Raw genomic sequence first — 23,892 nt, 5'->3', positions numbered from 1 at the left:
ACTACAAACCCCACAAGCCCCCGCGCTGCTGGCGTCTCCGAGAACCCGTAGCTGCCCCACGCACAGCCTGCCGGGAAGCCCCGCTCCCGTCCGCAAAGCACGCCGGGACGTGAAGTCGGCCTAAGGTCCGCGCTCCCGCGGGCGTCCTGCAGGCGTCCTGGCCGTCAACCCCCACCCCGCGCCTCGGTCCCCTCCCAGGGTGGTCCCCACGAACCCCACCGCGGCCGGTCAGCCGCCCGCGCCCGGCTCCTCCCGCGGGCCGCCTCCCAGCCCCCCTCCCGAGAAGGGGCGCGTTCGCAGGCCCTCAAGGACCCCGCCTGTTCCTTCCCCCAGGCCTGCCCCCGGGAGCCCAGAAGCACAGGACCAGTCACACAGGGAGGTCGAGGGCCGAGGCATCTGCACCTTTATCCCCACGAGGGCGGCTGGGCCTGAGACCCCAACACATCACTCTCCAGAACCCCGCGGAAACAAGGAGCAAGTGCAAGTCCGGGCAACAGGGCCAAGGTCACGCGGAAAGGTCACTGTTATCAAAACGCTCCTGGTCATACACTTCAGCCACCACCTTGCGACCGGCAAACCAGCGCCCATTGAGGGCCTGGATGGCCTTGTGAGTCTCAGAGGCTACGGAGAACTCCACAAAAATCTTGACGATGATCTCCGCATCCTCCTCCTCGCCCTGCTTCTCCTGGTAGATGATGACGCGGTTGACAGCACCGAACTTGCCACACTCCTCGGTCACCTCCCCCTCCAGGTCATCATCGATGTCCTTGGGGTCCACCATGTTGCGCAGAACCATCACTGTGGACTGTGCGGGGGAGGGGACAGCTGAGCGCTGCAGCAGGCTGGACCACCAACCCCAGCTGCCCCCCACCGCCACCACCCTGCACAGGCCCCCACCGCCCACCTCCTGCTTGCGCAGCAGCTTCTGCATCACCATGTGGCGGGCGCTGCTGCCGGAGATGCTCATGTGCTCCTGCTCGCTCAGCATCTCCGGCCGCTCCGATTCGGGGAACAGCTCCTCCTCTTCCTTCTCCTTCTTGGGCTCCAGGAGACCCAGCGTTGGAGGGCTGGCCAGGATGGGGTTGACCACTCCCACAGAGGGGATGGTCACCGGAATGGGAGGCCGGGCTGGGGTCACACCTGCAGCAAACCCACCAGGTCCAGCAGTCACGCTCCCCCATCTCTGCCCCTTCTGGGAAAGTGCCCCCCCGCCCCTCAGCCACGGCTGAGCAAGGTCCTACCCGCCCAGGGTTATGCCCAGAGGACTAACACGGGAAGGAGGGAAGGCATGACCCATCCAGGCTCACCTGTGATGACTCCTGGGGCCTGGGCAGCCATGACTGCCTGGGGCAAAGCCCCCAGAGGCTGGGCCAGAGTCAGTGCGGGGGAGACCAGTCCAGGTGTGGCCAGGGTACCCAGCACCGCTGCTCCAGCCACTGCTTCCTGCAACCGGAAGATCACCACACTCAGTCCCCAGTCCGGCCGCCTCCGCTCAAGACCACACCAAGAGCCAGCCCCCAAAGGACGAGGGAGGGAGGGAGGGGCTGTCACCCACAAATCAACTATGTGGCTGGGCCATCCCTCACCTGAGCGGTGATCTTGGCTGTGGCGGCAGCGGCGGCCACAGCCGCAGCAGGCGGGAGGCCTCCAGGGCTGGCAGGTGTGAGCAGGGGCATGGGGGGGGTGACAGCCTTGCCCACTCGCAAGTACTGGCCTCCCAGATCAAAGAGGTTCATGGAAGACACGGCATCCTGGGACGACTGGGCCTTCTCATACTCTGCAGGGCAGGAGCAGTGGTGAGGGGGAGCCACCGTGAGGGGGAGCCACGGTGAGGGGGGGCCCCACCCTCACTGCCCTCTCTCCAAACTCACCGATGAAACCATAACCCTTGTGCTTCCCAGTCGTAGGGTCCCGGGCAAGCGTGCAAGATTTGATCTTGCCAAAGGCCTCAAAGACGCTCTTGATGTCATCATCTGAAAGGTCCTGGTGCACAGATGCCACGTAGATGCGGTTGAAAGCTCGAGCCTCCTCAGCCAGCTGGTCTATGATGGGCTGGGCCTGGCCTATGTTACTGGGTCTGCCCACCTGGGAGAGAGGCAGGGCACAGAGCCCCCAGTCAGCACGGGCCTGGCCACGTCAGACTTCAGGCTTCTGGAGAGGCTGCTCGGCGTCGCCTGGCTGACTGAGAACAGAGCACACACGTGCCAGCCCCAAGGCCCACCTCCCTGGCCCTCACCTTAATGTTCCTGCCTCCTAGCATCACCGAGTTCATCTGCTCCAAGGCGAGCTGAGCAGCTTCTGGGACCTCGTACTCCACAAAGGCAAAGCCCTGGGTATAGGAACGTGCCGTGAGGCCAACAGAGCCCAAGGTGGGGAGGGTGGGGCCTGGGGAGGGGCAGACTAAAGCCCACCTTGTGCTTCATGGTGACGGAGTCCCAGGACATGTCAATGCTCTTGATGGGTCCAAAGGGAGCAAAAGCCTGGCGGATGGTGTCCTCCCCAAGCTCATAGTAGATGGACCCCACGTAGACCCGGCACATGATGGCCAGTGCCCGCTGCCGCTGAGCTGCCATCTGGAGCAGGACACAAGGGGAGAGAGAGCCCCCGGCTTGTGAGGGGGTGGCAAGAGGCTGGGCAGCCCACTCCCCTCCTGGCCCACCTACCCATTTCCGCCGGGGGGAGGGCTCCCCACGCGGCAGCACAGTGCAGGCCCAGCTCCTGCGGTCAGGGTGGCAGGGGTCGACAGCACCCTACCCCCAGGAAGGAAGGTCAGGCCCAAAGGCAGGACACGGACGCACCCTGGCCCACCCAGGTCCTGGGCAGACTGGCAGCAAAGCTGACGGGGGCCAGGAGGCAGGGCCACACGCCCTCCCACCACGCCCACCTTCCAGTCTGGGGGCCAGGTACCCCACGCGGGGCTGGAAGATCCTCCCCGGGTCCTGGGCGAGTGCTCCGACAGAAGAGGGAAGGGGAAGCCATCCAGGCTGGAGGGACCCGCTAGCGTGGAGGCAAGAGAGGGGGCACAAGACAGGGCAGCTACTGCCCAGAAGAGAGCCCAGGGGAGGAGGTCAGGAGCCCAGATGGGGGCTCACTGGAGAGAGAACAAAGAGCAGCTGCTCAGGTGGGGGCTGGGCGCTCTGCAAGCCCCTCAGTGTGCCGAGCACCTGACCAAAAAGGGCTGGCTGGAGCTCACGCCGGCAGCCCCAAGGCCAGGCCCCCAGGAACATCAGAAGGTGGCAGAGCTGCCAAAAAGAGAAGCCCTGGGGCTCCCTGGAGTAGGGAGATAACAGGCCCAGCAGGCCCACAGCTCTGCTTGGGCAGACACTGCTTCTGCGCTAGGGCCAGCCGGGGCCGAGGGACCTTTCCACGCCCTCAGGGATGGGCTTCCCACTCGGGCCCCCTCTGCACGATGTGCGAGGCGAGGGGGGGTGTCCCCACAGCCACACGCGGTGGGCCACCAGGAGGAGCTGAGCCCTGGGGAAGACCACAGACCCAGGAGAGGCAAAGAAGATGGGGCCCTGGCTCTAACTTCTCCACAAACAGGGGCTCCCCTCACCCTCACAAGGCCCCCATAACCGGAGGCCAGTTTCCCTCTTTAGATACCATCGGATCTAGGATATAGACCAGGCCTTCCCCTCCCTCCAGGAAGAGCCTAAAAGTAAGGTCCGCATATCCCCCAAACTAGGAATCCCCCCCAAATGGGACTGCCCTCCTCAAACTGGGCTCCCAGAAAGTACGCCTCAGGCCCCTGTTGAGACCGAGGACCCCAAAGTGGAACTATGTCCCCTCTTGCACCAGGCAGCCCGACAGGAAGCCCCATGCCTCTCGGGTCACAACTCCCCAAGAGGGAGCAATATCTCCGCTTCAGTGGGGGCTTCCCGACAGGTGGGCCGAGAGCCCTCTCCCTGACACCCCCCACCCCCGATAGACGCTTCCCAGAGAAGACACTGGGTCTGTCTGGCCGCACCTCCTGTGAGAGCAGCACACCAGGGATGAGCCCAGGAAGAGCCATGTTTCCCCCCTCAGACTTCCCAGAGCAGGGCCTGGCCTCCTCCTCAGCTTGCCTCTGGGAGATGGAGGAGCATCTCCTTCCCAGACTCCTCCGCCCATGGCAGCCAAGGCCTCAGGCACTGCCTCTGCCTCCTCCCGGGCCCACTCTGGGCTCAGCCCAGCCCCTGGCTGCTCCCTGGCTGCACGGCCCCTACGCCCTGCGGACAGCCAGGCCCAGAGGACCAAGTCCTCGATCTTCCCTCTCCTGCTTGCTTGGCAACCCCCTGCCCCCCCGCCCCATCCAACCATCCTCCCTCCGGGTCTGATGGGGCCGGGAGTTTGGACTCTTCTCCCCTCGGGGGCCTGACCCCTTCTCAACCCCGGAGCCCAGGCAGCCTGGAGACCAGCAAAGCTGGCGGCCCAGGCATGGCACCTTGTGCGTGCGGGCGACACGGATGCAGCTGGGCCTGGCGTGGGCAGCTACCCTCCTGGCCTGCTGCCCTCCGCAGTTACCTGGCCGGTTAGTTTTAAGGCAGGACCTCAGAGCAGATGGAGGCCTCCCCAGGGGCGGTCCCGGCTGGGTGCCCGCCCACACCACTGGCCCCGCCACGCCTGGCGCTCTGCTGCGCTCGTCCCGAGCTGGCGGGCAGGGCCGGCTAGGGGAGCAAGGTCCCCAGCACGTGGGCTGCACTGCCCCCCTCTAGCCCTGACTAAGGACATGAGCCCCGGAAGAAGTGAGCATTTCTATTGACCGATTGCAAAGGTGAGAGAGGATCTCCAAAGCCCATTGTCACTGCTGCCATCTGAAAGACAGTAAAGACAGAGTTCAGTCTGTTGGAGCCGAGCAGTCTCCCGCTCTTGTCACACCTCACGCAGACAGCGGCAAGGCCCGGAGTCCCCGCCCTGCCAGGGAGGTCCGCCTGCCTTCCCAAACTGCCAGCCAACTGGCCAGCCACCGGCACCTGCCCAGGGGGGCCTCAGAGCCCCAGGTGCCCCGCCCCACAGCCTGGCCGGCAGGGCAGAAGGAAGGGAGGGGGAGGAGGGAGGGGGGGAGGGAGGAGGCGGCGGAGGAGGAGGAGGTGGTGGAGGAGGAGGAGGAAGAGGAGGGTGCAGATGGAGCACAGTGAAGAGCCAGGGGGCAGGGGGCTCGAGGCCCAGGCACCTGTCAGCCTCGCCCTGGCCTCTTCCCCACAGCCATGGCTGCTTGTGGCCACAGGGCTAGAGCAGGAGGCTGCTGGAGGCGCCCCCAGCCTGTCCTCTCTGTCCTGGACCCCAACTCAGGTGGTCTGGACTCACTGCAGGGGTCGGGGCCTGACCACTCTCATCCGAGGCCAAGGGGATGGGAAGGAATGCCCCTACATGCTGCACCGCCACCTGGGTGCACAGGCAACCTGAGGCAACAATTTCAAGTCCAAGAGGAGGAGCCAACTCAGGGGGCAGGGCACAGCTACAGCGCCAGGGCAGGGAGGGGACCATGGGCACTCAGCAGACGGGTAAGGCTGGGCCACTTGTGGCCCACGGAGGAGCCTGGGCGCCCCAAGAACGAGTCCTTGAGAAACAGAACCACAACAGCTTGTGGGGATGGCCACAGGCACAGGAGGAAGAGAAGGAAGAGGAGGCGGAGGTGGTGGGGAGGGGCGGCGGAGGCTCCCCGGCCCAGGCGGGTGGGGCGGCCTCCAGCAGAGCCAGCAGCGAGCCGGAGCGCGGGGCCCGGGGGCTCACCTGCAGGTTGGTGAGCTGCTGCTGCTGGTGCGCGATGGTCTGCTTCACCAGCACGCTCTTGATGCTCTGCTCCATGGCGTACTTCTTGGCCTGCGGGAGGAGGTGGTGAGGGGCACTGGGGAGCCCGGCCTGCAGGGGGGTGCGCCTTCCTCCGCCCGCCGCCCCCCAAGCCCTGCCCGCGACTCCCCAGGAGGTGTGCTCTCACCTTCTGGAGGGCCTCCTGCTGCTCGGGCGTCAGAGGAGGCAGTCCCAGCTTCGCGGCTGTGCTCTGCCCGTTCTCCATCTTGATGGAGTCCGTGCCCTGCAGGTGGGCAGCAGGGAAATCATTAAGAACAAGCTCGAGAGCTCCCCTACACGGCCCCCGGGACCCCACCCCACCCGCCCCCGCAGAGCCGCACAAGGCCTCCAGGCCTGGCCCATTCCCCAGCGACAGGCAGCTCGGCCCCTCTACGATCTCCCCGTGCCTGTCCTGCCTGTCTCCCCCAAGACCCATGCCACTGAGACAGGCAGGTACCTTGGGGGCCTTGGGACAAGCCAGAGCAGCGGCAGGGCCCTGGCCACAAGGCCTCCTCAGGAGTTATGAAGACAGGCAGCAAGCAGGAGGGGCCCAGTGCTCGTCGCAAAACCGAGCCCAGAGCTTCAGCCCCGAGCCGTGCAAGAGAGCTGGCCCCAGCCATCCTTTACAAGGCAAAGGGGTCATGGTCCCCTGGATGTGCAGGGACTCCTCATTCCTGGACCACATGGCATCCACCCCCACCCCCCACACCTTCCCTCAGCCCCAGCTAGGCTCGCGGACTGCTTGGGCAGAGTTCTAGGGACCACTCAAGGAGCAAGTAAGGGAAAGGGTCTCCCTCCCAGCACACCTCCATGTAGCGCCCCATCCCCACCCCCGCAATGTTGAGAACCTGGAGCTGCTCTCCCCGGCCACAACACCCCATCTCCATCAAACTCCTCCCTGGGCTGTGCTTAGCCCCTGGGAAGAGAAGCCAGGAGCAGACCAGCCACGGAGGAAAGTGGGGCTGTGAACACCCTAGCCAGGCGAGCATGGACACCAGGAGATATTCCGGGGGAGGGGGTACAGCAGGCACAGCCCGCCGAAGACAGACCCAATGCAACCAGGATTAAGTTTACGTTCCTCCGCCAAAACCCATCTCTAAGCTGTCCGCAGGGGAGAGAACAGAGCCGTGCAAGGAAAAAGCAAAGCACAGCTACTGAGCCAAAGAGTGTGTGCACCAGGGGCTGGTCACACCAGCCTGCCCACCAGCTCCCAGGGCCTGGCGCTGCCCAGCAACTGCAAGGACAGACCACCGCCAGCCCCCTCCAGAGGGGGTGCTCTGCTGCCAACAGCACGCAGCCTAAGGAGGGACAGCGGAGAAGGCAGATCCCCAGCACACACATGAGGAGCAAGGACAGAGTTTCAAAGGAGGCAGGAAGGGGCCAGCTGACCCAAACCCCAAGAACCACCATCCTGACCAGCCCAAGTATTGGTTTTCCAGCACAGGGTCAAAGGGCAGGAGGGGCCTGGATGCCCCCAGTCTGGCCCCTAAAGCCTGTCCTCTCCGCCCTCCCAGCTGGCCCCAAGCCCACTTCTTCTTAGTGGGACAGAGGCCCTGAGAGCCAGGGGCTGTGACTCCGGAGCAGGCTGTCACCATGGTAATCAATGCCAACCCCCTTCCAGCCCCTTAGAAACTTTTCAATCTCTTCTTTGTCTTGATAAACAAAAGGCCCTTCTCCCATCAACCAGGGCAGGGGAGGACTGGCTAGAGGGACGTCCTGGCCCTTTCGCCCATCTGCTTCAGCCCCCCTAATTTCTCAGGATCCAGGCTGCATACCACGGCCAGCGCTCCCCTGAGTGTGCCGGGGGGGGGGCACAAGAGGGCCCAGCTCCAACAGGCCCCCAGGCCACCTCGCTGAGCCCCCACTACAATCCACTGGAGGCAGGCGCTGCCATGGAGAAGCACAAAGAACCTTATTACCCAGCAACAAGGCCTGGCTCCACCTCCTACAGGGCAGGCTCCCAAGGGCAGAACAACCCCAGCGGGACCAGATCTGCCCACGCCCACTCTGAAGCCCAGCCCAAGCCCCACACAGACCCCGTGCTTTCACTTGCACGGTATTCTGCTTTGTTTTATTCAAATTTCAGATTTGAAATGGAAATCTGTGTTTCTGGTTGTTACTACCCGTCACAACCTGCAACAGCACGGCTGCCCTCTGGAATGGCATGATGGCTGGCAACTGACACCGGCTCTGGCTAAGCCCCCACCTGACCATCGTCACCACCTGCCCGAAGTCTGAAGGCACACGAGGCTGCGAGCCACCACAGAAGCAGGGTGGACGCTATGGGGAGAGGCTGCAGCCAGGCGGGAGGCTGGGCGGTGAGGGAGGAGACAGGCACCTCTACCCAGAAGGCAGAGAAGAACCCCTGGGCTCCTCCCACCCCACCCCCATCTCTCTGGGCCCAGGGACAGGCAGGCAGGCAGGCGGGCGGGCGGGCAGGCGGGCCTGCGGGCAAGGACGCTGAGGTCAGTACCTGTGGAGGTTTCCATCTGTCTCCCGCTGCCACCACTGCCGCCGCCGCCGGCTCGGACCCCCCTCCTTGCTGGCCATTGACCTGCTGCAGGCAGGAAGGAGATGCTGTAACGGACAGTCATAAGACCACCCACCCCGGCCCTCTCTCCCCTTCCCTAGCTAAAGGTTAAGTGCCCATGGATGAGAAAGAGAATCCAGCTGGGGCACCGGAAGAGCCCAGCTCTGGCTTGGCTCCTGAACACCCCACTCATTCTGCCAGGACACCTGCAGCTGCCCAGGGCCTGGCACAAAGGTAGCCCGGAGTTGGCAGGGAGTCATCAGGAAAGGACAGGACAGAGAATAAGAGAGCTCCCGCCCCACGTCAAGGAAGGCAACCTCCCTGCACCGGAAGCTGCCCCCGGCCACAGAGCTGAGGGCCTAAGAGATCAGTTCCTCTCTGGCAGACCAGGGCACCTCTCTAGCAGCAGCACGCCCCCTCCCCCGTTCAGCATCGGTCCCAAGGCCTTCCACAGACTCTGGTCAAGCCCACACCCAAGCCCCTCGTGAAGACCCTTCTGAGGAGGGCTGCGCTCTGCATGACAGGGCCAGGCAGGGGCTCTGTGTGCACAGCCTCCCTCCCGCAGTGGACAAACTGTCCAGGGCTGGCAGCCGAGAGCCTGGCCATACCCCACACCCAGAGGGGCCGTGGAGGCACGGCCATGCAGCACCGGCCTAACGGAAGGAAGAGCTCAACTCAGCAGAATGGCAGGAGCAAAGACAGGCCAAGGGCAGGAGGTGGGCCACGTCACAGGGAAGGGAGACTTGGTCAAAGGGCCTGGAGACCTACTCCACCTTCTCAGAGGCTGCACGGCCGGAACCGAGAGCAGAACACACTTACCCCACTCCCACCTTCTAAGACCTACAGCTCTCTAGGAACACAGGGACAGCCATGCCCACCCCATCAGCCCCGTACACAAAGTCAGAGGCGGACTTGGCCAGAGCGTGTCTGAGACTTTGAGCCCCAAAGCAGACAGCACCGCAAGCCTGCGTGTGCTAGAGCCATGGCCAGCGGCACAGACGCTGCGGCTGACGCCCAAGCAGAGCCTCGGCTGAAGCTGCTCCGAGCTCAGCGACGCTGCTACATCAGAGAGAGCCGAGGACCGGGGCCCTTCTGACGTGGGTCCCCCCCAAGTGGGCATACGGCAGCTGGGGACAGGGCCAGTGTCCGGCTTGCCTCGAGTCCTCTGGCACCCCAGGAGCACATGTGGAGAGGAGGCTGCCCTGTCAAGGCCCACAGCAAGGCCCACTTCAGTCTGGGGGAGCAATCCCGTCTCTTGACCCACGAACACAGCCAACCTGAGGGCGCACTCATCAACAGCTTCCTGCTCTCCCAAACTAGCGACCAGCCAGCACAGGAAGCGGGGCGCTGCTGAGGCAGGGCACCGCTCAGGGACTTCTAGGGAAAAGTCAGTCCAGGAGCAGGTGCTGCACGGGACATCCTATTGCCTCCAGAAGAGACCAGGTCCCTCGTCCCACAGAGCCTCAGCTTCCGTTCTCAGTACACACTAGAAGAGCCGGGAGAAAACTGTCACTTATCATCACAGCTGGTCACACGCGGTCACCCTCTGGCAATGAAAATAGGAGGCTCTGTGACCACAAAGCTCCCCAGCACCAGGCAGCAGTCAGTGCCAGAAGGGGTGAGAAGTCCCCTCTGGGAGGCAACACAGCCACTTGAGTCTGGGCCCCAAACTCCAGCACTGCCACTGCTCACCAGACCAACGAGGGTTATTTCCATCAGAAAACCAGAAAAGTTAAGTAATTCCTTAACACTCGCAGGTTTCTGGCTGCTCAGGCCTTGTGCCCGGGGGCCGGCACGAGGACTCCGTGAGTCACTCCCTGCGCGGTCCGTCTCCGCGACCAGCCGCACGGGCGTGACACCCGAGTCCGATCCACAGAGCGGAGCCGCTGCAGGGCGCTCCCCATCCGCTCAGTCCTCTGCCCGTGGTGTCCTGCTCGCTACCAGACGGCCAGGCTCTGTGCTGGGCACTTCACATGCAGCAAAAACAAGACGAGACAGGTGCCCAGAGGCAGCCACGAGAGAGGACTTCTGTGGGTCGTGAGCACTAGCAGGAACATCAAGCACAAGATGCAAAGAAAGGGACTGAGGAGGCACTCGGGGCCTAGGCAGCCGCGGAGGCCGAGGAGACAGGGTGCACGGCAGGGTGTTCAGGAGGAGGAGAGAGAGACAGAGCCCACAGAGAAGGCAGAGGCTCTGAGGCCCCTGCCAGATGGAACCCAAGGGTAATGCCCCCAAGCAGGAGTGAGCGCAGCTGTCCCAGGGAGGGAAGAATGGACTGGTAAGTCCGAGACACGCTGTGTGCCACCAGAAGACTACGTCCCTGACAGGAAGGGACGGTGGCCCGTTTCTGCAGCCACCGGGTGGAAGGCACGAGTGACCAGAGCACTTCTGCATCCTCCTGTGTCCTTCCCTAGCAGATCACTAACAACCCAGTTCAGTGCCACTCTACCCTCCCGGAAGAGCCCAAACCCGTCTGAGGGCAGAAACCGGCGTTGTTCAGCAGCCCCGGACCCCAAGACGCCACAGGTTCTCAGCACGCCCAACGAAGGCGACAAGAAGACAGACTGTCTGGAAGTCTGTCTGCTGAACAGGTAAGAAGAGGAACGGATCAGGCCACAGCCGGGAGCCCACGCCCGGAGCCTGATATACGCTGGATTCCGGATCTTCACAGCCTCCCACACCCACGGACACGAGCACGGGTTACCCTCTGGAGAGCACTCCCGGGCAACACAGCCCTGCTGCAAACCCCAGCTTCCAGGGTGCAGACTTTGTGCCCACGCCCACCTCTACCGGGATGCCCGTCGGGCACTGTGCCACAGCGGGGCAGAGACCGCTCTCCCCTCCGTCTGCAGCCGTGCAGGTGCTGCCAGTCAGAGCCTCCGGCAGCCACCGAGGCTGAGCGCGCTCGGGGGACACCCACCACCCACCCTCGGCGGCTCCTCTTCCTCCTCCACATTCCACACCTTCCCGGGAGCGTGGGGCCCCGTCTTCACGCCGCCGCCTGCTTCCCCGGCCGAGTCTGGCCGCTACGTGGGACGCGGCCGTGGGACTCCGCCGTGGGACGCGGCCGAGTCCTCCACCCCATCTCTTCTCTAACTGCCCCTCGCCCAAGTCCCGTGCTCCTGGGCTTCAACGGGAAGACGTGGCAGAAAGGGGATGGCCGGGTCTGCGAATCCCACTCTGGGCTCCCCTAACCGGGGGCCTCTCTTCCCTGGGGGTCCGCGCTCCACCGGGACACGGGTCCAGCCTCTCTCCTGTGGGCAAGCCCCCAGCTCAGGGCCTGGCCGAGGCCTAGCTCTAGCCTACGAAGACTCCGTGACCCCAAGTCTTCCCCATCCTGCCAACCTGCAGCCACCTGCCAACGCTGCCTTCACAGACAGGCCCCATCATGTCCCTCTGGGTGCAGGTCGGTGGCAGGGAACCGGGATGGAGGGACGCCGTGAAGGGCCAGGAGGACACTCATTTGAGAGGAGGCGGAGACGTCGCCGTGGGAGCGCGGCACCAGGGCTCTCCGTCTGAGCGACTCACTCGACGTCACCAAGAAGTAGGTGAGCCCTGAGCGGGGCAGGGCGGGCCCCCGTGGGTGCCCACAGCACCCCGAGCACAGGTCCCTCGGGCTCGCAGTCCGTGGTCTCCGTGTCCGCCCGACCCGCCAGCAGGGCAGGCGTTGCCTGCGGCTCCCCACGGTGGCCCGACACCCGTGCCCGCCCGAGAGGAACGGCTCGAGGAACGTGTGTCAGCACGATCCCCACTCCTCGGTCCGGGCGGAGCCCCTGCAGGCCGGCCAGCCCTCCCCGCAGGGCACCCGCGCGCCCCGCGCCCTGCCGACGGGCCCCGCACGCCCGGCGGCCCCTGCGCTCGGCCGGGAGGAGACGCCATCCGTCCCGGGAGCCCCGCCGTCCGGTCCGGGCCACGGGCGCCCGAGCCGGCACAACGCTGCGACGGCCGCCTGGCGCCGCCCCGAGGCCGCCCGCCCCGGCCAGACCCGCGGCTCCCGAAGGGGACCGCGCCCCGCGCGCCGCCCGGGCCCCGACGCCGTTCGCCGGAAGCCGCGGCCCGCGAGCCGGAAGCTGAGGCCGCGGCCGGCCCCCGCCTCACGCCCGCCCCGCCCCCGCCCCGCGCGACCAGGAGCCGCGAGGGCCCGGGACCGACGGCCGCGGTCCGAGGGGCCTCCGACGCCCTGGCCGGGCCGACGACTGCCCCCCGCCAGCCGGGCGGCGGCCGCGGTAACGGGCGGCTCACTTACGAGAGCTATGGTCGCCGTCGCCATCTTGCGTCCGTCGCGGCCGCCGCGCGCGCCACACGCTCCTGCTTCTTCTGCGGTCTCGCGCGATCTGGGCGCCGGCGAAAGAGCCCGAAGGAGATCGGAAGTCTCGCGATAAAAGGCTCTTTCCCCTTCGAAGGGGTGGGGCTGGGGGAGGAATCAGCTTCCGGTGTGAGGGAGGCCTGTTAAGACCCCGTAACAGAGCGGACGGAAAGGGGCGGGGCGGGGGCGGGGCCGGGGCGGGGCGGGGCGGCTCTGGGCCGGGCGGGGGCCGCGGCGCGCGCAGCCGTCCCCGCCAGGTGCGTGTGCGCGCTCCTCCCGGGCCTGCCCGCCGGCGGGGGCCGGTCCCGCCTCGGGTCGTCTCAGCGAGCCCCGCGCGGCCGCGTTTCCCCGCGTCCTCCACAGAAGACGTCCCGGCCCCGGCCGCGCGCAGGCGGAGCGAGTGCGGACCCCGCCGGCCGCAGCGTCGCCGGAGCCGGGACGCGCCGCCCGCGCCCCGCTTCAGCGTCCCCCGAGGCCCCCGCCGTGTTTCCGGGCGCGCGGCCCGCGGCGGGGCGTGGGGCTGCGCGGAGGCGGCCGCCGCTCAGCGCCGGCCCCAGGCCCTACTCGAGGAGGCCGCCTGCGCGGCCTCGGCGCTGAGATGTTCGGTCCAGAGGCGGCGAAGGGTCTTCCCGCGAGGCGGGTCGCTTCCCCGCCCCGGGAGCAGCGCCGCGGGAGGCAGACGCGGCTCGGGAACGCGGCGGGCCACCCTCTTCGCGCCCGTCCCTTCCGAAGGAGAGCGCGGGAGTCGCAGAAGGGCGGGATCCCAGGAGCACAGAAGTGGGGTGTCGAGCAGCCGGAGGCAGGCGGGCACCGTCCAGCCCGCCGGACGTGGGCTGCGGCGCCGGGGGACTCCGCTCGGCTCTCCCGCCGGCCGTGGGGGCTGCCCAAGCGGGGTCCCGCTCCCAAAGCGAGGGACTTCACGGGATGCCTGCCCTTTCCCCACCCCCACCCTAGCCCCAGGCCCAGCCCCCGCGTGCGTGCGCCGCCCGTGCACCTCAGAGCTGCTCTTTGCAGCAGCTCCTGGCGCAAAAGACGGGCAGCTGGAGGTTTGGAGGGTGCTCAGGAGAGTGGCCTGGCTGGACCCCTGGCCTCAGAGCTCACCAGGCAATAAGCCCCACCAGTAAGACATCACTCTTAAAAGCAGCTGAGCAGCCCCGCATCACCAGAGACCTAAGGAGGAGGGAGGAAGCGAAAACGGAAAAGGAAAAGGGACTGAGAAGGAGCAGAGGCAAGCAAGCAAGAAGAGCACCTAAAACCATATCCTCAGAGATAGCCCAGAGGATGTGGCGTCCAAAGTCACAACAATCAATATAGTGCACACCCAAAACTAATAAAACACTGTATGTTAACTCACTGGAAGTAAAATAAAAACATAAAAAAAATCAAGAACAATAAGGTATAAAGAGGGCCGCCTGGAGGGCTCAGTGGGTTAAGCCTCTGCCTAACTCGGGTCATGATCTCAGGGTCCTGAGATCGAGCCCCACTTTGGGCGCTCTGCTCAGCAGGGAGCCTGCTTCCGCCCGCCTTCTGCCTGCCTCTCTGTCTACTTGTGATCTCTCTCTCTAGCTCGCTATGAAAGAAAGAAAGAAAGAAAGAATCTTTTAAAAAAGAACAAGAAGCTATAAAGAAAGAATGTTCAATAACTGAGAAAGACTTCTTAAAAACATGAGAGGAAAACGAACAATTAAATGGAGGGTTTAAAGATATAGTTGAAATCTTCCAGAATGTATAAAACAAAACCTGATAAGTAGAGAAGAGAAAATGCAATCAGTCACACTGAGCGGTATTCTCCAGTGCTTAGAAATGACCTGGTGCCTAACCAGCCTCCACAAGAGAGGGGGAATGGATGAAGTGAATGGACTTCACCACAAAGTGAAGTGGTGGGACTTGCCACCACCACTGCAGAGGGCGGAGGGCACAAGCACCACCTTCTGGAAGTAGCTTCTCTTATGAGATTTGAAACTGATATATAATAAGGCATTCAGAGGGCTTGGGTGCCGAGCACAGTTCTCATTACCTTGCAAACATTACTTTGTGTGATCTTTACAACAATTCCATGAAGTGGGTACTGCTATTTTATTTTATTTTTTAAAAAACATTTTATTCATTTTTTTGACAGATGGACATCACAAGCAGGCAGAGAGGCAGGCAGAGAGAGGAGAAAGCAGGCTCCCTGCTGAGCAGAGAGCCCGAGGCGGGGCTCGATCCCAGGACCCTGGGATCACGACCTGAGCCGAAGGCAGAGGCTTTAACCCACTGAACCACCCAGGTGCCCTAGAGCCTGTGCTCTTAACTACCACATATTGTGTCTCTTAAAAGATAATTCCAACATCTAAATAATAAAGGTTCCACAAAACGAGGGGGGGGATAAGCAAAAACAAAAAACAAAGAAACCAAAACAAACAAAAAATGCCCCAAACAAAGTTTCCTACAACTGAAGGGTTGGGATCTCTGGACGACAGATGAAATAGAAGTTTTTAATCCAGAAATATCATTGAGATTTCCAAAGGGCAGGAAGAGAGAGGGAGGGAATCACCCACGGTTAGAACTCAGAAAGACATGGGAAGTCTTGGGATTAGAAGAAAATCACACGACACCCTCAAAATCCTGGGAAGAAATAGTTTTCAATTTAGGCAAACTTTTGTGCCTCGCTACACTAACGAGCAGACGTAAGAGTAGACTAAGGACAAATGGGCAAAGACTCCCGGACTTCCCACGCTCTCTCTCCGGAAACGTGGAGGATGTTCTTCTTCAAACAAAGGGTGAGGGAAGGAAGAGGAAAGTGAGCGATCCAGTCAGAGGAGGAAAGGCGCGCTCCAGGATGCTGGTAAAGGAGCCACTCGTGCTGGCGGCTGGGCCACAGGCCCAAGAATACACAGCCTGGGGCAGAGAGCTGGCATGGTGGCGGCTCCAGGAAAAGAGGAAACAGAACAGTCCATTTGTGCAATGAATCTCAAGTATTGAGAGGTTCGCACCTCTGCGTCTGCCGGAGAATCTAAGAACGAGTTAACGAGATGTGTACAGAAAACTAAGCAAACAAACAAAAAAGGCAATGATTAACTCCAGGCGAAACAAAAAGTTGTGCAAGAAACCAAATATAACCCTAGGACAGCTTGTTCTCTGCTGAGACCTGCAGTAATGAAGCTGTAATAATACATACCACACCGGGACGATGCTGGGTCAGGACCCTGAGGCCAGTGACCCCCTCTTTGCCAAGGACACCAGCAGGGACACCTTATGTAGAAAAACCAATAAGAAGTAGTAAAAGCATGTGCAGCTTGGGAGAGATGGATTTTACATGCCAGAAGAAATAGCTAAGAGTTAAATCTGGGAAGGATCAGACTTGGAGACTGTATTGATCATTTATTGTTGGCTTAAAAAAAAATTCCACTTTTAAAATGTTATGTGTGTAACTTGGATAAAAGTTAAAATGAAAACCTCATTAAGCATGACTAAATGAAGCAATGATAGTATTGATACTTTTGAGTTCAGTTTAATGGGTACACAACCTGTTATGCACTTGACACTCAAATTGTTTAAGACAGCATCGGGATTTCCAGCGAGACTTGAATGTTACTGTAGATTTGTTAAAGTTGAAGGAGTAACTCTGTAGGGCATTGGGGTGTTTAAGACAACTTAAGATTCACTATGTTTGTACATTTAATTTATTTGATACACCTTGGTAACTTTATTTTGGGTTTTGGTTAGGGTAATGTAGTAGGTGGAAAACTGATGCTCTCTCTCCAGGATGTCCATGCCCTAACCCCTAGAACCTGTGACTGTTACTTTACATGGCAAAAGGGATTTCCAGACATGAAAATTTCCCCTTGTGATGGGGAGATTATTCTTGATTATTCAGGGGGACCCAACCTAATTACATGAAGCTGTCCTGGCTGCAGAAAACCACAGATGGATCATGAGAAAGACTCAACCGGCTGTTTTTGGCTTTGAAGACGGAGGATGAGTACATGAGCCAAGAAATGGCGGTGCCTGTAGAAGCCAAAAACGACCTTCAGTTTATAGCAGGCAAGAAGATGGGGACCTCGGCCTTACTGTTGCAAGATGACTTCCTGGCCAGTGCCCGTGCTGTCCCTGACACTCGCAGGCCGACAGCCTGAAGCAGAAAATGGAAACCTAGGCAATAGTTTTAGGCTCACCTAGAACCTCCAGAAAGGAATGCAGCCTGGCTAACGCCTGGAGAGACCTGTACCAGACTTTTGACCTGCAGAACTACAGTAAATCTGTGGTATTTTAAGCCACTAAGTTTGTGGTAAATTCTTCTAGCAACAACAGAGAAGTAACACAGTGGTGAGCTTTCCTGGTTTGACAATAGACATTCTTCAAAAGAAACCTGAATGCAGTAAGTTCATGCAATTTAAAATGTTGAAGAACGCTTAACTCAACCTAGGAGACAGAGGGGAGGCGGTCCGGGAGAAAGGGGGCTAGGGCCGGGAGGGGCGGAGGGAGTGGAGTGGGAGACGGGGAGTCGGGGCTGCTGTCCTCGGGACCGGGGACGCAGCTGCCACAGGAGGGCCGAGTGACTATACGTGGGGGGCAGTGAGTTTGAGAGAAAGCACAGTGAGAGCAGGGAGGGTGCCTGAGCCCAAGGCCTGCGGGTCTAGCAGTGTGGGAGGGAAAACAGCTCTTTGGAGAGGGCTGTGGGGGGCCAGAACAGTCTGCAGAGGGTGTGGAAGGTCCCTGTCCCAGAGCAGTGGAAAGTCAGAGGGGGTCTCCAAAGTGGGTCTACGCCTGGCAGGGGCTGGAGGGCTGTGCAGGAGCCGGGTCAGGCTGGGGACTCATGAAACGTCTCTGCCATCGGCTTCTCCTGCCAGCATTGTGCCTCACGCCTGCAAGTATGGTACCACGGGCTTGATGGGGGGTTCCCAGGGTGGGTCTGTGGTTCCAACAGGGTGTGGAGCGTTGCCCTGGGCAGGCATCTGTCCGGGACTGATCCCCCAGCCCCAGCACGGTGGCTCCCTGCAGCGCAGCCTCTCCTGTGCTGAAGGCTCGATCACCCACCAGATATCTTGGGGTGCGGGAGAACTCTTGGCCAGGAAAAACAGGATATGAGAAGGAATTGTGAGTTGTGCAAGCGGGCTAGGTGGGAAGATCCTGATCCGGACAACATGTGGGGCCCAACTACTCCCCTGAGCCCCAACCCAGGCTCCTTTGCCCCCGATGGGCCCCCAACCCACCACCCTCCCCACCCCACTCCAAGGCCTCCTTGAAGGCCATGGAAGGCAGAAGCTCCTCACTAGCCAGCATCTGGTCATCAGCCCCCAAGCACGTAAGCAGAGGTCAGCCCCTGGTTCCCTGAGCCCTGGGCCAAGGCTGAGCTTCCCCATGTGGGAGGCCAGGGCTGGTCCCCGGGGACTGAGCTGCGAGGTCACGGCTGAGCTCCAAGGTACTTGAGGAAGGTGCTTTCCAGGAAGGCAGCCAGCTTGGTCCGGTCATCCTGCAGGGCGGGAAGGAGGCATGGGGTGACAGGGGTGCAGACTCTGCTGTCTCTCCCTCCCAGCCTGGCTAGGGCAGCCCGCACACCTCGTGAACAAAGCCGTAGTGTACCAGCTCGGCGGCGAGGTCCTGGGCACTGTCAGCTGCAGCAGGGACATGGTCGGGGCAGGACAGAGGAGTGAGGCCACCACCTGTGCCCACACCTGCACTCGCCCCTGCCCCGTGCCCCACCTGGCCTACTTGGGAGCAGGTCATAAGTGAGCTGCCTGTGCAGCCGGTCCTCCAGCACCAGGAGCAGAGTCAGCTGTGGAGGCAGGAGGGTGTGCTTGGCTCCCAGAGTCTACCCAGCAACCCCAGCTGCCTCCCCCTACCCTGCTCCTCGGTGGGCCCCAGCCCCTGCCCTGCTCACATGCCAGCGGGCCTTGTCCTCGCTTCTCTCCAGGTTGCACTGCATCTGGATCACCTGGGGACAGGGTGGACCAAGGTCACCCACGAAGGCCTGGCCTCAGCAACTGGTGGCACGTGCAGAGGCCGACCCGGGGCCCCGAAGGGACAGTAAGGACTGGCAATGGGGGCAAAGCTCTAAAGAGAGCCCAAGAAGCACATTCACTACAGGTGGCCTGGCCGATTCAGGAGCACTTCTAGAAGGGTGGACACCAAGGCTGGGCACTGAAGGACAAACAGGGCTTTCCCAGGTGGGGAGCAGAGCTGCGTCAGGAGAGAAGGAGGAACAGTGGAAGGGACGGGCCGGCAGGGGAAGGAGCAGAGGCCGCGCCAGCCACGCCAGGCCTCGCGACACCTGGGGATCAGGCCGAAGACCCCCACCATCTCTGCGGGCAGCTCTGGCTGTTAGGACACGAATCCTGGCTGGAGGGAGGAGGCTAGGTGGGTGGCTGGCTCAGCATCCAGGTAGGAAATGGGGGTGACCGAGATCAGGGTGGAAGCCACGGAGACACACCCAAGGCCAAAGTCAGAGCCTCTGGAACCCAGTAGGTATGGACATGGAAGGGGGAGTGGGGCTGAGGCTGACCGGGGCAGGCCCCTGGCCAGGAGGGAGCCTTCCGGGAGGAGAGGTTGGGGGAAACACAACGTCTGGGAGGCCTTGGAGGATGCACTGGGACACAGACGTCAGGGAATCAGCAAGCCGGGGGTGGGGACATCAGAGAGGCCCACGCAGGTGAGATTCCCGCCTGGCGGCTGCTTGGACCCAAACAGGAACCCGGGCAGGGCCGGGGGGCTGGCACCAAGGAATTCGGGAAGGGTCTGCAGGGGGCAAAGAGCCTCTGAAAAAGGGGGTATCCTAGCTCATCTCCATCTCCTACCCCCAACATCAGGGTCAAACAGGACCTGGTTTCTGGCAGCCTGGAGGAGTGCTGGGCTGGGAAGCACTCAAAGCCCCTGGCAAGAGACCCCTCTTGGCTGTGGATGGGCTCAGTGCAGCAGGAGCCCAGGCTCACCTTCCTGGTTTCAGAGTCAAAAGGTTCTGGCGTTGGGGTCTTGGCCTTCTGGGCCTCCTCTGGGGGCGGGGCCAGCACGCGGGGCAGCCCCAGGGGCCGAGCAGCCGCGAAGTTCATCAGCGGGTAGATCCCGTTCCTGGGGATACACTGGGGTGGCTGGAGGCTCAGGCCCTGCAGCGCCTGGTTCCCCAGACTCACGGCAGCTCTCACCTGACATCCTCCAGGAATTTGTCAAGCTCCAAACAGGAGACCTCCGAGTACCTGGCATAGGTGGGGGGGGGGGGCACGTGAGGGGCAGCAGCCCCCCTGCCCCGCTGGCCAGGGCTGGCCATGGGGAGAGGGGAGGCCCGGGGGAGGGGGCGCCCCATGCTCACCGCCACTGCCGCGGGGGCCGGGGCGGCCGGGGGATCTCGGCCAGGACTGCGTGCAGGTCCACTGCCTTGCTTTTTTCCTCCACCACGTTCTCAGGCATGAGGTCTGCAGGTGGCAGGAGCACACCTGGTGCTGAAGGGGCCCTCCCGCACCCAGAGCCCAGGCCCCCGCCGCCCCACCCGTCGGGCCTCACGCTGGTGCTGGATGACACAGTGAGCCGCCAGCAGCTTCAGCGAGTGCACCTCAAAGAGCACGCGGTGGAAGAGGAGGTTGTGGGCGGACGGCCGCTGGCTGGGGTCCCGCGCCAGGCAGGAGAGGATGAACTCCTGGGGGTGTGGAGGGGGAGGCCAAGGAGGGTGCACAGTGAGGGGAGCAGGGCCCTGAAGCCCCCAGACCCCAGGGCTCCGGTCCTCGGGGGAGTCTTCTGGCGGGAAGGGGTGAGGGCGGGCATACTGTTAGCAGCCAGGCCAGGACCCACATCTACAAGCGGGACCGTCAGGCCCTGGGTCCAGAGCTGGCCGTGCTCTACTCCCTGCACCGCTCGCAGAAGTCACGGGGGGGGGGGTCAGTGCGGTCACCTGCAGTCCACAGAGAAGCCTGCACTGCGGACGGAGGACGGCAGCCCCTGCCCTGAGGTTCTGGGCAGGGTGGGGAGGGTGGGGAGTGACGGTGCTGGGCAGAGGGCCGGATCAGCCCAGGCTCCTGGAGGTCTGTGCAGCCCAGCATAAACCCACAGACACTCCCCTTGGCTGCCTCAGCTCAGGCCCAAATCCAGAGATGCCCTGATGGGTCCATGCCCCAGCACCCCCACACATGTCCTCTGCTGCCCCCACATCAATTCTGGCTTCACTTCTCACCAGCCCCATCCAGGCCCCATCACGTCTGACCCTGATCCCCCGAGGCCGCGTGGTCAAGTCAGATAGCCTAGACAGACTGTGCACACACCCTCCACCCCACGTTCCCTTTGCTCCCTCCCCACCACAACCCCAACCTAAGCTGCGGCCGCGTCACCTCTAGCTGGCTTCCTGGAGGCTTTAAGCCAGGGACACGGAGTGGAACACTGGCTCCACCCCTTATCCCAACGCCTGAGCCTCTCTGAGCCTCTCTCTTGTCTCCAAGATGAACATGACAGTAGTACTCCCAGAGGAAGGCTCTCTCTAGTCTCTCCTTCCTTAGAAGGACCTTTAGGGCCTGCAGGTCTGAAACCCCATAGGCACCATGCGTCAGGCTGTCCTTGGGGGTGGGCCTTGGTGCAGGGGGGCTGGCTCATCCCTCCGCGGCACTGAACCCCCGAACCTCCCGCCTGTCCTCAGCACCACACCGGCCCTACCCGGGACCCCTTGGAGCCAGGTAGGGGGGCAAGGCCAGCTGCTCACCCGCATGTTGGGGTCGCTCAGTGAGTGCCTGGCACGAGTAATGGCCTCTTCTGTGACCCGGGTGTCCCCGTTGGCTTGGATCTCCAGCACAGCCATCTATGGGGCAGGGTCAGGTCAGGCATGGAGAAGAGACGCAGGGTGAGCTAGCTGGGTGGCCAGGACGCCCCTGGGCTAGTACCTCCAGTGCACACATCCCAAAGGAAAAGATGTCCACAGCAGTGCCATCAGCAAACTCTGAAAGGGGGGAACAGATGAGGCTGGGCAGGGGAGATTCTCAACAGCGGGGCCTCCAGTCTTAGGACTCACCGCCATACTCCGGCGGGAAGAAGTGCAGATTCCGGACGTCCTCCCGCTGGGCACGGACTGGGCTTCGCAGATCGCCCGGGAGTGCTGTGGACAGAGCAGACAGTGAGCAGACCAGGCAGCCCCGTGCCCGCCAGCCCCCTTGGGTCCCCACGCACCACTGGAGAAGACACGGTGCCACACTGCACAGGCCGCCACAGGGAGGAAGAATAGGCGTCAAGGTGACAGGGCGTTGGGTGTCCTCTGCCCCTGGCTTCCGGCAGCCCCCCTCCCCCACCAATCCCCCCCCAACCCCGCCAGCACCGGAGCCAATCTTGATGAGGCCGTTGTGCTGGATGAAGATGGTGTCACTGGTCAGGTTGCCATGGATGATAGGGGGACTGCACGCATGTAGAAAGCTGCAGGAGGGAAGGGGAGTGGGTGCAGTCAGGTGGGGGGGCACCGTGGGCATGGGGGCATGGCAGGGGCAAGCCCAGGCTCTCACCTGAGCGCGGACAGGATCTGTGTGCACCAGCGCTTCCAGGCCTGGTGGCGGATGGATTCCATCGGACCGGTCCGGAGAGGCGGCCGGGCCTGCGCTGCTCAGCCACCTTGCATCCCTGCCCCGGCCCCCGCCCGCTCCTGTCCCCAGAGCTGCCCCTCACCCACACCCCTGATGCAGCCCCAGCCCTCTCCCCATACCCGGGCGTTCATGGCCTTGTGGTTTTTCTTGGTCTTTTTGAGGAACTGCTTGAGGCTGCCCGAGGACACGTACTCTGTGATGAAGACGACCTGCGGGGCGGGGCGGGCTCCGCCAACTGCAGGTGGGTCCCTGCCATCCCCCATCCTCCACCCCGGCTGGCTGCCCCCGCCCCCCACGCCCCGGCGCCCAGTGCCCGTGGCTCACCCGCGCCCGGGCTTCTGAGGCATCCAGCCAGTATTTGTGCAGCTTGACAATGTTGGGGTGGTCCACCAGCACCAGCTGCTCAAACATGGTCTGGATCTTCTCCTGGGAAGGGGGGTGCGGTCACGGGGTGGGGGGGTGGGGCCCGGTCGCTCAAGGAGTGGGCAGGCCTCACCTCGTGGGCTGCGAAGGCCTTCCTATCCCCGAAGTGCAACTCATTCCACACCACCTCTACCCCCTCCTCTGTGTCCATGGCCAGGAAGGTGCTCTGGACCCCTGGCATGTTGCCCTGGTTCACCTGGCAGTGGGGGTGGGGGACATGAGTGTGCTGATATGTGTCAGGAGACAGAGTGGGGGCTTGGGCTCTGCCTACATCCTTGGAGCAGACAGCAAGCATGGGAGGCTGGCCCTCAGCCCCTCCAGGGGACTGGAGGAGGGGTGGCCTCTACGAGTCAAGTAGGGGTATCTAGGGGCTGGGATGAGGGGGTTTGGAGGTTTCAGGGTATTCAGGATGGTCTTCATGGGTCTGGTCGCAGAGGCATGGGGAGGTGGTCCTGGGGGGGAGACTGAACCTTAGGGAACTGGGGGTCCCTCAGCAGGGTGTGGGGACCAGGCCAAAGGGATCCAAGGGCCGGCCAGTTAGGGGGCTGCCTGTGCAAGGCCCCGGAGAGATTTCTGGCCTCCTGGATTGCCCAGCGCTCCCGTCGCCACGCGTGTCCTCCTCGGGCCCTCCGCGGGCGGTGGGCGGCGACCACCCTCTCCGCTCCCCGACCCGCCCCCCCCGCCCCGCCGTGCCCACCTGCTCCCGCCGCTTCTGCCAGCGGCCGCACGGGCTCTCCTCCAGGATGTCGCTCTCGTCCTCGCTCTCCTCCTCCCGCTCCCGTTCCCGGCCCCGCCTCGGCGCCGGCTCTGGGGCCGCCATGGATCAGCCGGCCCAGGCCGCCGCCCTCCGTGGGATCCGCGGCCCCCCGCCGCCGCCGCCGCTCCCCGCCTGCCCTGGCTCTGCGCCCAGACGCCCAGGCGGGAGCGGAGCCGCCGGCCGCCGCCTCGAGCCCCCACGCTGCTCCCGGAATTGGGAGACGCGGCGCGCGGCCGGCGCGGGGAGGAACCCGCCCGCCCCTCCCGCGCCGCAGTTTCGGGCCGAAGCCCTAAAGGAGATTCCGAACTAAGGGCCGAGCCCGCGCCGCGCCCAGCCCAGGCCCCGCCCATTCCCGGGCAAAGCCCCGCCCCTGCCCCGCCCTACGGCGGAGGCCCGGCCCACCGCACCTACGGCCACGCCCCACCACAGGGCTCGCCCCAGCAAAGCCCCCACTCGCGAGCTCCATCCCTTAGGAGTCCCCCTCCCTGGCCGGAGTTCGGCCCTCACCTGACTAAGGCCCCGCCCCACAGAGTCCGTCCCGGTCGGGGACCCGCCTGTCGCACCTAGGGCCCTCCCCTGGAGG

The 23,892-nt window shown here is 63.1% G+C and overlaps 2 protein-coding genes across 14 annotated transcripts; both read right to left on the bottom strand.

The window, feature by feature from the left end:
* Positions 1 to 380: 380 nt before the first annotated feature.
* Positions 381 to 12,693, bottom strand: PUF60 (poly(U) binding splicing factor 60). Of its 8 annotated transcripts, none has more exons than XM_045074163.1 (12): positions 12,546 to 12,693; positions 8,243 to 8,326; positions 5,918 to 6,013; positions 5,713 to 5,802; positions 4,743 to 4,793; positions 2,412 to 2,573; positions 2,237 to 2,329; positions 1,872 to 2,085; positions 1,587 to 1,777; positions 1,308 to 1,443; positions 905 to 1,140; positions 381 to 805 (listed from the first exon to the last, which is right to left on the bottom strand). In XM_045074163.1, exons 1-12 carry the CDS (start codon positions 12,567 to 12,569, stop codon positions 506 to 508), a joined length of 1,677 nt encoding a protein of 558 aa, XP_044930098.1. In that variant the 5' UTR covers positions 12,570 to 12,693; the 3' UTR covers positions 381 to 505. The 8 variants fall into 8 exon arrangements, with proteins under 8 accessions (XP_044930098.1, XP_044930099.1, XP_004779510.1 ...); XM_045074164.1 differs by having other exon boundaries at positions 8,243 to 8,323; positions 12,546 to 12,683; XM_004779453.3 differs by lacking the exon at positions 12,546 to 12,693 and adding an exon at positions 11,645 to 11,859.
* A 3,389-nt stretch (positions 12,694 to 16,082) lies between these two features.
* On the bottom strand, positions 16,083 to 23,657 carry NRBP2 (nuclear receptor binding protein 2). 6 transcript variants are annotated; one of them, XM_045074182.1, is made up of 18 exons: positions 23,250 to 23,657; positions 22,626 to 22,748; positions 22,454 to 22,555; positions 22,249 to 22,338; positions 22,052 to 22,092; positions 21,871 to 21,965; positions 21,726 to 21,749; positions 21,571 to 21,654; positions 21,443 to 21,498; positions 21,265 to 21,360; positions 20,082 to 20,214; positions 19,891 to 19,993; positions 19,727 to 19,777; positions 19,517 to 19,652; positions 18,469 to 18,522; positions 18,291 to 18,363; positions 18,147 to 18,202; positions 16,083 to 18,060 (listed from the first exon to the last, which is right to left on the bottom strand). In XM_045074182.1, the coding sequence occupies exons 1-18, from the start codon at positions 23,370 to 23,372 to the stop codon at positions 17,992 to 17,994; spliced, it is 1,509 nt and encodes a 502-aa protein (XP_044930117.1). In that variant the 5' UTR covers positions 23,373 to 23,657; the 3' UTR covers positions 16,083 to 17,991. The 6 variants fall into 6 exon arrangements, with proteins under 6 accessions (XP_044930117.1, XP_044930118.1, XP_044930116.1 ...); XM_045074183.1 differs by having other exon boundaries at positions 18,300 to 18,363; positions 23,250 to 23,655; XM_045074181.1 differs by lacking the exon at positions 18,291 to 18,363 and having other exon boundaries at positions 23,250 to 23,656.
* Positions 23,658 to 23,892: the final 235 nt, after the last annotated feature.

The sequence above is a fragment of the Mustela putorius genome, unplaced genomic scaffold, assembly GCF_011764305.1.
Source record: "Mustela putorius furo isolate JIRA1106 unplaced genomic scaffold, ASM1176430v1.1 tig00537303_pilon_pilon_pilon, whole genome shotgun sequence".
In the NCBI taxonomy this organism is placed as follows: Eukaryota; Metazoa; Chordata; class Mammalia; order Carnivora; family Mustelidae; genus Mustela; species Mustela putorius.
The sequence above is the reverse complement of the archived record's forward strand: the minus strand, read 5'-3'. Positions and strand labels throughout refer to the sequence as shown.

Coding starts and splice junctions, on each gene's coding strand:
- PUF60 (XM_004779453.3), bottom strand. CDS start 11,689: ATGATGGGGCCTGTCTGTGAAGGCAGCGTTGGCAGGTGGCTGCAG. Junction 6,014..8,242: donor ACAGATGGAAACCTCCACAG/GTACTGACCTCA, acceptor GCCCACCTGCAG/GGCACGGACTCCATCAAGAT. Junction 2,574..4,742: donor CTCTCTCACCTTTGCAATCG/GTCAATAGAAAT, acceptor GTCCTGCTCCAG/ATGGCAGCTCAGCGGCAGCG.
- NRBP2 (XM_045074181.1), bottom strand. CDS start 23,372: ATGGCGGCCCCAGAGCCGGCGCCGAGGCGGGGCCGGGAACGGGAGCGG. Junction 21,499..21,570: donor CTTCCCGCCGGAGTATGGCG/GTGAGTCCTAAG, acceptor CCCCCCTTTCAG/AGTTTGCTGATGGCACTGCT. Junction 20,215..21,264: donor TGAGCGACCCCAACATGCGG/GTGAGCAGCTGG, acceptor CCACACCCCCAG/GAGTTCATCCTCTCCTGCCT.